Source organism: Nelumbo nucifera, chromosome 5 (assembly GCF_055504915.1).
Source record: "Nelumbo nucifera cultivar China Antique chromosome 5, China Antique-T2T, whole genome shotgun sequence".
Taxonomy (NCBI): Eukaryota; Viridiplantae; Streptophyta; class Magnoliopsida; order Proteales; family Nelumbonaceae; genus Nelumbo; species Nelumbo nucifera.
This window is the reverse complement of record NC_142653.1, coordinates 17082595-17094312: the sequence shown is the minus strand read 5'-3', so window position 1 is coordinate 17094312 and position 11718 is coordinate 17082595. Positions and strand designations below refer to the sequence as shown.

General features: G+C 38.6%; 2 protein-coding genes across 6 annotated transcripts in view; one reads left to right on the top strand and one right to left on the bottom strand.

The window, feature by feature from the left end:
- Positions 1–313: 313 nt before the first annotated feature.
- On the top strand, positions 314–4972 carry LOC104595494 (uncharacterized). The gene is made up of 6 exons (XM_010256239.3): positions 314–595; positions 685–780; positions 1378–1418; positions 1567–1684; positions 2523–2603; positions 4581–4972. The coding sequence occupies exons 1-6, from the start codon at positions 410–412 to the stop codon at positions 4635–4637; spliced, it is 579 nt and encodes a 192-aa protein (XP_010254541.1). The 5' UTR covers positions 314–409; the 3' UTR covers positions 4638–4972.
- Positions 4973–7002: 2030 nt separating this feature from the next.
- The window catches only part of LOC104595493 (kinesin-like protein KIN-4C), a 33172-nt gene continuing 28456 nt past the window's right edge, over positions 7003–11718 (bottom strand). For all 5 annotated transcript variants that reach the window (XM_010256236.3, XM_010256235.3, XM_088888447.1 and 2 more), the window contains exons 26-28: positions 9358–9438; positions 8506–9117; positions 7003–7629 (exon numbers count right to left, since the gene is read on the bottom strand). In XM_010256236.3, the coding sequence (XP_010254538.1) occupies positions 7306–7629; positions 8506–9117; positions 9358–9438 (1017 nt within the window). In that variant the 3' untranslated portion in view covers positions 7003–7305. The remainder of the gene's footprint in view (positions 7630–8505; positions 9118–9357; positions 9439–11718) is intronic.

Here is an 11718-nt window from a genome sequence, read left to right as displayed (position 1 = left end):
CGTAGCAACTTTCAATTGTTAGTCAAAGTTCGTAAGGATCAGCTTTGTGGGAAGTAAGGACGAAATTCAAACCATGGATTGGAATCCGGTCACGAGAAGAGGAGGATCGCCACGTGGCAAACTTTCATTTCTAATTCAGTTGCCACGTGTTACGAGACCGAGTGAACGCACACTCGGAAAACGATAAAACATTTTCGACCTTTTCGCCAGTGGCCGCTCTCACTTCTCAGATTCGAACCCGCGTTCTCACGCTTGCCAGATACTACTGATTCCTACCATTTTACTAATTTGTAAAATAATGGTCCCCTACAGCAAAGAAAAAAAAGTAAGTAAGGGCCCCCAACCTATTCTCTGTTCTCGAACTCCGAAAGCAAGAAAGAACAACTTCGCAACGAAGCTTTCTGTCAAGATGGCGAGAAATGGAGACGAAGAGAGTTCGCAGGGATCTTCCGCACCGTCGGTCAGGATTAGGTCACGAGCAGACCCTTTCTTAGTCGTCTGCAGATGCTTCAGCGTCTTGACTTCCTTAACAGCGATTCTCTGCATTTTCGTCAATGTTCTCTCTGCTGTCAGATCCTTCAGGAACGGATCTGATGTAAGCAAAAACATCGTTTCTTTTCTGCATTTACTCATCTTTGCCGGAATATATGCGATGCTTATTTTTTTTTCTATTATCTGTTACAGGTTTTCGATGGGATTTTTCGCTGCTATGCAGTTGCTATCGCTGTCTTTGTGGTTGTTGCTGAGACAGAATGGGGATTCATTTTCAAGTTCTGGAAAGTGAGTTCTGTTTCTTTTTCGTGTAATTGTTCCCTTCTGACAGTTTAATTATTTTCTTGTATTGCTGATGTAAAATGCTTAAAATCTTTTATAGCGCAATTTTAGCTGAACTTCATTTGTAGCTCTTACTTTGTCATGGGTTAATTGAAAGGATGTTGTACAAGTTCGTATGTTGTTGGTTTAAATGGCTAGGTGATATAAAACGCTATCCAGTTCCAAGGACACCTTCAGCAAAGAAAGTATGAGACTTTAGAGTATCGTAGCTTGTGGCTTGCAAGTTGCAACTATGGTACCGGTGATACAAAATTTTAGGTACTTAGATGTTTTAGCTCAAATTGAAGATTATCTTGATTGAGATGTTAGGCCCTGGTTACAGTTCAAATGGTTCAGGGATATGCTGGTCCAAGTTTCAGAAAATTGTTATAGCTATTGATTTTGCATTCTAAAGGTGGGCCATCTCCATATTGTTCAGGAGAGAAACCCATCGTGTTTTCCAATGGCTTTGATATTTAAGGGTTTCAATTCTTTAGTGGTGTTTACTTTCTTCACATGTCTTGCTGTCATGCCATCTAACGTTTACAATTGCCGTTGCTGCAGATACTGGAGTATTGGGCTGGAAGGGGCATGCTACAGATCTTGTATGCATCCTTTTGCCAAAAAGATATTGTTTTTGTTTTCATTTTTTCGTACTGAATTATGAATCTTCACCTCCTAAGATGTTACAAGCAATAAATCTTTTATATTTATTATGATAGTAAGTGGTAAGTCGGGAAATTTTTCTTTCAGTGTTGCTGTGATGACAAGAGCGTTCCCTGATGCCAATGGAGCAAGAAAAGATCTTGTTCTCCTTCAAAATATAGCAAGCTATCTGCTTCTTGCTTGTGGTCTGACCTATGTTGTTTTGGTAAGATAATATTTTCAACTAAAAAGGTGCAAAATAAAAATCACTTATTTCTAGATACACCATTATGATGTTTGGTCGATATTTGCTGTTTTTCTTTTAACTCGTAATATCGCATACACAAAAACTCATGCAGTTGGTAAATTTAGCTTGTAAGCTCTGACTCGATATAACTTTTAATTCATTGACCTGACCTATGACTTTGATTGGCTTGGCTCTATTTAGTAGATGAAGTTTTGTTAAGTTATGAAAAACAAATCCCTTTAAACTTTTAATATCTGTGAAAGGCTTTCTACCATTTTTTGGAGCTTGACAAGGCTCCAAAATAGATTACCTACTTATGTCTGTGCTGCATGTTGAATTTCTCTTGTTCTCTATGACCTATTTTCAGCTAGTATTATAGAAGGTTTCATAGGCAAATGCAGTGATTGAAAAGGCTCGGCTTAGGCACACCTAGGTGCAAGGCGAGGTGCATTTCAAGGCCTGCACCTTACCTAGGCCCAGGTGAAGCTCCTTTAGGAAGGTGTGCACCTTGTTCAGCCCAGGCTTGTGCCTTTGTTAAATTTTGCTTTTTTTTTTATACATTTTTAAGCATGGTGGCTGGGCTGTCTGCTCTCACCATTTCTAAAAAAAGTTTTATGTATTTTAATTTGAGCTAATAAGGCTTTTTAAAATTCTTGCACCTTGCGCTTTTAAAATACTAGGCAAGTAACAATGCCAATCTATTGATTAAAAAAAAAAAACAATGCCAATCTGTAGGTTGGCTCAATTAACAAGACCATCTAATTAAGCTTAGCTTCCGGCTGTAGTACTGATATTTGGTTCAAATATCAATTCTTAGGGTGCATTGTGCATTGGCTTTCTTAAACGTGCTCGTCAACACGAAAAGATTACAAGGGAGCAAGCATTCAAAGATTTGGAGGTAAGGTTTGGTCTATATTGCTGATGGTATCTAGGTTTTGGAGTATTATACATCCTTCCCTTTCATTTAACAGAGCTTTATAAATAGAATTCATATGAGATTAATTTGATTGAGATTTGAGGGATTTTATTTGAATTTCAGGCTTGTATAATGATTAATGAATTTGTTTCAATTCTAGAGCATTGTTTAATCATTACTGTACTGTTATTGAACCAATGTGATATTAAATTGCTTGCTTTGTCCTATTCATTCATAAATTTAAATACTTAAGGTCATGTGCAATTAGATCAAGGTGAGCTGAAGCACTCTTATTGCTTCTTGAAAGGGATAGGGCTTATGTCAACCACTTTTCTTTTGTTTTTCCTAATTTTTAATTGAATCAACATCATAATGCTCTATAAGATGAACTTGAGGTTGAATTTCACTTATAGCAAGACAGTCACTTGTCAGTTTTAGTTCCTGAATTCTAGGCAAAAGGTACTTCTAGTGACTGGCTTTAGGGTTTTGTTCCTGAACCAACCAAGAATTATATGCCCAAGGAAATCAACTCCGACTGAAACTCTCTTTAGTTGTTTGTTGTAAAGCAACTTAGCTAGGAGAATGTTTCTTTTGGCTAGTGAGCTGTAGGCAGATGTTCTAAACAATAAAAGCGGGAATAGTTAGTTTTGGTTTTGCTTTACAGGTTAGGGCATGGGAAAGGTTTAATCAAATATCATGTTTTGTGTTCAGGTATGTAGAGAAGATGGGCCAATGGCCCATAGGCTGTCTATCCTTCTTTATTTTTTATGTTCTTTGCTGTAATGGGCCTTAATCTGGGCTTTATTTCTTCCTTGTGTTATGTTTTTTAATTTTCTGCCCAACTAGGGGCTTCTCTGCAAATTATTGAAGTTTTAACTTAATGAAATGTAATTAGGGGTGTAAGAGAGAAGGTTATGTTCGAAAATCTCTCTCTGAACCCTAGTTGCCGCCACCTTCTTCTTCTTCTCTCTTCTTGAAACCTGATTTCTGCTACTTTCTTTTGATTTTCTGCAACTTTTTAAACAGTCCTTTTTTTTCAAAAGGCTGTTTTTCTTCTAGGTACTTGCTGTCAGGGAAATAACCTTTTTAAAGTAGGTTTGAACTGAAAAATAGGAATAACCCTCTTCTTTTTTAGCTTTGAAAGAACTGAACACAAAGTAGGTTTGAACTCATTTGGCCTTGCATCCGCATGAAAGCATCTTACTTAGTAGTAGGGTATGGAGAAGTAGCAGTGTCAGAAGTGCAACATAATCCACTTTAGGTTTGAGCATCATTGCTTGATAGCACAGACCACAGTTGAGCCCTCAGGGAGCAATCTGATCCAAGGCAATGGTATACACAATTGGATTAAATTGGCAGAACATCGCAACTGGTGTTGATGCATTTTAACTAGTGAAATAAATAGATTTATGAATTTTATTTTTTTTAAGTATTTTATGTTCTATACAAATGAAAAAATTGTGTTTTTTCTTTTATGCTTTTTTAGCCTATATGATGACATTTCTAGATTTAGCATCATATCCACTGGGTGCACAGATTGCTCTTCTAATGAGGTCAAGTATTTGACTTCAGTCTGGGTCTATTAATTTCATGGACACCATTACAAACGTACTGGTGAATTCAATTAACTGAAAAATGTAGAAACTAATCATGCATTAAGCTTGAAACAGTTCAGAGATGTTAAATTTTGATTCATGCACATCCTCTGCATAGATGCCGCTGGTTTAGTTTTCTATTTTGCTTCTCAGGATTGATGAAACTGTAGACATCTATAGTTATGAAGTTAGTAGATCCTTTAATAAGATAATATGGCATATAGCTGTATACTAGTTTTATTCTTCATTAGAAATTGGTTCCTGTTCAGGATGTATTATTCTGTTTGAAACTCTAGTCATTTGAGTATATTTGAGGTTAACACAATAAATGTTATGTTTAATGTTCTCCCATTAACAAATTCAGGAATTGGAGCGGCGAAGGCAGGAACTTGAAGCATTGCTTGTGACAGAAAGGGTTTGAAACAGAACTTAATGGGCAGCAAAGGACCACTCGACTTGTGAAGCTTGAACCACAAACAATTGATCAAGGAGAAAAGGGAGGGAGGAGGTGAAAAGCTCAAACTAGCAAGCTAGGGGTGAGGAAATCATGAGTCTTGCAAACCTCTATTATACACGTTTCATGTTTGTGCAATTTTTTTTTTTCTTTTTTTTTCTTACTGATTTCAGATATGGTGGTTGTATCTGAGAATTCAGAACTTCCACAGGAGCTGATCCTTTGCAAATTTGTATAGATAATCACCTATTAAAAAGGTGTAAATAATAACTCATTCTTCAATCATTTGATTTCAATTGTTAGCATTTGGCTGCTTAGAAAAAGAATTTGGAGAAGCTAAAAAATGGGTAAATCACTAGCTATCATTTATCTAATCATGAATATGAACTACAGGCCGACTTTGGATATACCCATCGTATGGCTACTGGCAAGGTCTTGACTATCTAGTTTGCTTCAGAGGTCAAAACTCAAAAGAAAATGTAGTCTTCTACTACTTGGTAAATCACTGTCTGCACCTTATGTGTCCACATTCAACAGGCAACCTATTTATTGAATATTGATGAAACAAGAACAGCGTTACTACATGCTATCGGCTTCAGTACTTCTGTAGCCACGACAGTCATGCGAGTTTCCTTCCTAGTTCTTGCATGCATCTTTCAATCTTTCTTCTTGTTCTTCTCCCGAGCATGAAGTGCTTTGGAATTAGCCAAGTTTGCTCATCTTGGATACCGAGGCAATGGCATGACAGACGTCACAAGGCTTACAACGTAGCAAGGATCCCCATCTTCTGTGCTTAGAATCGTGCATGATGGGCGTTGCCATGCATATCCCATGGTTCCCACAATTCTACCCTACGACAGTGGAATGTTTATGTTGTGGACCTGGCAATTGGGTTGGGTGGGTCGGGTTTGGGTTGGGTCAAGACACTTCGGGTTGAATTTTGGGTTGGGTTATCAAATGCTAGATCCTAACCCTAAAAGTTTGGGTTAGGATCGACTCATGGGTCAATTCGGGTTATCCCAAAAATAACCGAAATTTAAAATAATAAAAAAAGCTACATGAAAAATACCAAATTTAAAGGAATTAACCTTAAAAATTCCAAATAAAAAATAAAAAAACTCGAGCATTTAACAATTTAAAGAGTAAACAATAGAGTAAAGATTAAATAGAAAAATTTAAAGAGCAGAAACTTCTAATAATGCATAAATATTCCCAATTAGACTTGACAATTGGGTCAGCGGATTGACCCATTATCCAATCCAACCCAGTTTTTTCGGATTAGATCGGGTCGAGTTATTCTCACATTCATGTAGCTAAGGATAAGACCTTAACTCTGTTTTTTCAGGTTGAATTGGGTCGGGTTCACGGGTTAGGTCAAGCTTTTTGCCAGGTCTAGTTGTGGTTGATTTTTTTTTTTTAACCCCAAACTGTACTCCATTAGAGAAGCTATACAGAAGACACCCCAGTTCATAGAACTTACAAAAAACCTCTAGAGGTCTAGAGCAAAAACGGAGCAAAAGAAAGGAAGAAATTAAAGCCATCTTTACGTTAGGCAGGCACAGAACATTAGAACATCATATCTTATGAGATTATGAGTTCTTTGTTGGAGGGTAGAGTGAGGTTGATCTTGCCATTTGATCACAAACTACGTTAGCCAAAGAATCTGTACTTAATTCTCTTCTCGATGATTATGTACAAAAACTATAGCACGAGAAGCTTTCAGCAGAGCAAAGTCCTTAATATACCAGTCTCCTGGGCCAGGCACTATTCCCATTCAAAATATTCACAGAATCAAAAGGATACTTGAGTCTGTGCTTACCGTAAATTATGGTAAGTGATTGCAATTTTCTCCATTTTTCTGATTCCTACGGGACTCACCCTGAATGAGGCAGGAATGGGGACGATTTCCTCCATAGGGATTGAGATGAGAAAATTTTCATCCCTGCTGGTGGGGGCAAGGAGAGCACTCCCTGCCCCACGGGGTCACCTTGATCTCCACCCCATGGGATCCCTACTAATATATATGTATATTAGTATTTTAAAATATAATTAAATATATTTAATTTTTTTAATAAAACTGTAAATCTTAACGATTTTATTTTTAATATTTTAAATAAAACAAAAATAAAATAATATTATAAAAAACCATGGGAGTGGGGATCTCCCGGTAATGGGGATGGAATAACCGGGACGCGGATGGGGATGGGGAGTGGCTCCCCGTCCCTGCCTCGCCCCGTTGTCATTGGTTGCGTCGTCTGAATGCTTTACCTGTAGCAAATAGTAGTTTGGCTGAAGAGTCTCACCGCTGTCTCCGCTGGCATAACACTGGAACTGAGCATGCTGGAAAAAAGCAACTAAAGAATAAAAAGAAATATTAATATTAGTTTACAGCTTACAACTGGATTTAATTGTTCCACTTCTTCTGAATCAGCCAAGACTGATCAAAAAGAGAACATTGATCAACCTACGCCCATTACTCCCTCCCACCTCCCAAGAGAAAAGAAAAACATTCCTCACTGCTCTACAGCAACTTAAGGCTCTATCAGAAACCCGATGACAACCAGGTTCCGGTTGTTGACCCAATAGCCTTGGCAGTGATTGATTTTCACCAACCAGAAACAAGAATTATTATAAATCAGATAACATTGTTTTCTTTCTCTTCCAAAGTTCCTGCCTGTCGAGGACTTCTTGAGCCAACAGTTCCGACCTCCTTGTTGACAATGGATTCATCTACATGATCAGAATTCCTCTCCTTCAAGGGATTATTATTACTCATGGCTGTAGATCTCATTGCCCTTGGTAACTTCAAAGGAACATCTGACTCAACTGCACTGGTTTCTAGCCTTGTTGGGGCTTCAGTATTTTCTGATTGGTTTGAAGGCTGAACTACTGGAACAAGCTGGATGAACGACTTCTGCCTTTTCTTTCTCTTGTTCGGTTTTGGTACATTTGGCTTGGGCTGCATAATTTTTCGAGATTTTATTAGAATATGAATATTAAAATGCAGAGATTGTTTATGATAAATAAACCCATCAAACGACGACTATTTAACACATCAAAGTAGGACACCACGCCAATATTCTAAAATAACAAACTAGCAACTGAACCAAAATTTTCACCATTTAATCAAAACCAGTTAAACTATGGCGACATGTGAACAGAACAAGGCATCATTTTTTTTCAATAAAATAAAAACTTTAAATATAAAAATATAAATGAAGTAAAACGTTTCCAAAAGAATACTAGCTCAATCGGTTAGCCATTTAGATTTTTTTTTTTTAGCAAAAAGTGACACCCTTAATTTTTGACTTGGGGTAAAAAAGGAGGTACATGAGAAGATGTACTCCAATCGAAACAGAGAAAGGGTTACAAAGGTATAGCACTATCACTAAAAAAACAATCTCTATGAGCACCAGATTTAGCTAACCCATCTGCTACAGTGTTCAATTTCCTGGGAATCCAGTTCAAAATAACCTGCATTGAGTCCAGAATATTTCTAGCTTCTGCCGAGAGTTGAACCAAACTCCATGGCCCACTGACTAGGGCAGTTAAATTGTTCAATGACAACTTATAATACATTGGATGTTAAATCATCAAATTTAAGGTTAATTCATCCAAAAGTAACAAGAATCCGGTGAGGTGCAGACAACCAAACCTCACTAATGAATAAGGTTCAAAGTATCACAATGCATCAGTGTATATCGTAAGGTATGCATGTAGTGGTTTTCAGGGTGACTGATACATTGTGAACTTTGAATCATGACGATGACACACTTGATACTCAATTTTGAGGAAAACACCTTCCAAAGTCAAAAGGTATTAAATCCAGACATACCATAGTGTTCCCAATGTCAGACAGGGGTCGCCTCTGGGTCCCGTCCTCATTCACCTTGACAGGCTTCTCAGCTAATGCACCTTGAAGAAGCGTTGCACCATGAGAGGCAAGAATCTTATTCTTCTCAGTTTCATCACTACCAATGTGGTTCTCACTACTTTCAATCAACTCTGACAGGCGTGGCTCATCCTCCTTGACTTCAATAGGTCCTCTATTTGCGCATTTAGTTGCTTTACAGCCACAAGAAACCCCACATGTGGCCCCAACAGCACGGCACTCGCATTTCAAAGTCTTACAAGAGGAATTTTTACTACAACAACATGCACCTGATTGAGGTCCCAGTTTAGGGATACTTTCTGCACACGAAGTCTCTGAATTCAAATTGTCTGGAACATTGGTGTCCAAGGAATTGGCTATAACTTTTGTTCGTGGTTTAGTTTTACAACCCCTCTTCACCTGCCACTTACCTGACTCTACCCATTCATCGTCAATTGCCTCGGATTCATCCCAATCTTCATCAGCCAAATCAGAACAATCTGATTCAGATGTATCCATGTCCTCCAACAACTCATGGTTGCTTCCACAGTTGAATATAATAGAGCTCCTAGGACCCTTGAAGCAAACAAATTATAAATCAGCCACTTGAAAACAAAAAAAAAGAAGATAATCAGTTAATAAAGACAAATAAATCAATTTCTAGACACCCTTCAAATGTAGAGTAAAAATAGTAAAATGATAACCTGCTACTACAAGAGTCAGCTCATGTTTTAGACATTTGACAAAAAAGAACCACAGCCTTTTCATAATTGACTTGTCTTACCCTGATTGTAAATGCATGGAGAAGGGAAGTACCTTGCGTAGATCATAAATATGTCCTTCCCCAGTGTTAGAATTGGACGCACTATCCATTGAGCAGCTCTTCAATGCCAGTTTCTATTTTAAGTTGCAAGATAAACCAGTGGTGAGTTTAACATAGTCAATTCAAGTGAAATTGAATACAATATCGAATAACTATAAACTTGGATGAACAAAGCATAAAGTTAAAAGGTTATATGGAACTTTAAAAGTAAATTAGGATAATAAATATTAATGTTAGAATGCTCGAGTCAGGGGTATTTTGGTCATTCTGGTGTATCTTATTGAAAGTGAAATGTCTATTGTATCTGAGTTTAAGTTGTGTCCCATCTTCTACGAGGGACAAAATTGTCTTTCTTGTAACTCAAGTTTTTCATGAATAAAAGTCAAGTGGGTCGACTAGGAGAGTGACTTTCGAACATCCTCTCTTCTAGTCTGGCCGAACACTCTTCTCCTCTCCTTCTTCTTTCTCTTTTCTTTCTTCTTTCTTCTTCTCTACTTTGACCTAGAAACAACTAGGGTTTATTCACACGGTATCAGAGCATTAAGGTCTAGTGTTCGTTTTCTTGCTGTTGTCTTCTTCCTGGGTTCGCCGCCAGCTTCACAGTAGGTTTCATCATCCTACAGCTGATCTGATTGAAGACTCGATAAAGGGATGAAAAGGAGTTGTCGTTTAAAGGGCCTGGAGGTGAGAATGCCTCTGGCCGTTGCTGTGGTGGTCGTTGAAGTGGTATACTAGACCCTCTATTCAGTGTACGAAGAGGGCTGGTCGTATACAGGTATGGACACTGCTGTCGTGTGTTCAGAAATGGACTGTGAATGCTGATTTTTTTTGTGTGCTTCGAAAGTTAGTTGTTGTGGTGCTGGGTGAAACTGATACACATATCAGTCATGTCTTTTTTTTGTGTTTTCTTGCTCACATGTGTGCTGAAAGAAGAGTGGTAGACTGCTGATGTCCACAACAGCAGTGGTGTGGTGTTGATTGTGTTGTGGTGACTGACATATCTATGTTTTTAAATGCTTAAAAGTGAACCCCTAGACCTTGTGTGTAATCAGTTCTGCAGTATGCAGAACAAGTGTTCGATGAAATGACTGAGTAATTTCAGTAGTGGTGTGTTGGTGGTAAATGGTCCTGCAGTGTGCAGTCCAAGTGTTTGATGTGTTGACTGAATGATTTCAGCTTTAGAGTGTAGTGTGTAATGTGCAGTTGAAGAAAGTGGGTTGGTGGTAATGTAAGTGAGATAAGTCTTGTGACAAGTGTGAGATTGTGGTGTATATTCAGAGGAGACATAATTGAGATGGCTTCAACTGTAGTTGGGAATGACAACAAAACAGGCATCATGCTCTCTTCAGATTATTTAAGTGTTCAAATGACATCCATCAAGTTGAATGGTGAGAACTATGTACCATGGGCAAAGTCTGTGGAGGTGTTCTTGAAGGCCAAGAGGAAAGTAAAACATGTGAGGGAGGAGAAACCTTCCTCTGATTCTCCTAGGTTCAGTGATTGGGAACAAGATGATGCACAGATAATGACATGGCTTTGGAACAGCACGGAACCAAAGATTAGTGTGAACTTCATGTTCCTAGATACAGCCAAAGAGATCTGGGATCATGCTAAAAAGTTGTACTCTGGACAAGGCAACACAACTAGGGTATATCAGTTATACCAAGAGTACTTCAATTTGAAGCAAGGAAGTCAAAGCTTAAAAGAGTATTATGCAAGTTTGAGAAACATCCGCAATGAGCTAAATGTGTATCATCCTCTAACATCAGATGTCCACATCCAACAACAGCAACGTGAACAGCTTGATGTGACTAGGTTTTTTGTGGGCTTGAAGGCTGAGTATGAGCCTGTCAGAGCACAGATATTGGGGGGATCAGCTCTCCCCTCACTTGAAGAAGTTTTTGCCCGTCTTAAGAGGACATCCATTGAGCCAGTGGAACATTCTTCCTTCTTTGATAGATCTGGTTTGGTAGTGACTAAAGGGAGTAGTCGTGGAAGTAGAAGTGGTGGTGGCAGCAGTGGTCCTCCAAGCAACCGTGGTGGACACATGTTTAACCGGGCCAATGGCCGGACTGGAGGTCGTGAGTCAGGGGGAGGCCGTGGAAAAGAAAGGGGTAATGCTTAGAGAAAATGTACACATTGTGGCTTAGAGGGGCACACGGTTAATTTCTGCTATGATTTGCGTGGTCCACCCAACACTTGGGCTAACCATGTTACATCTAAGAGTAGTAGCACAATTACTGAAAGCCAGCAAACTGCACCAACCCCCTCCACACCCACTTGTGCTTCCGAGCAGGAAATGATGAGTGTACCACGGGCAATATATGAGCAGTTCCTTCAAACATCTCAGCAGA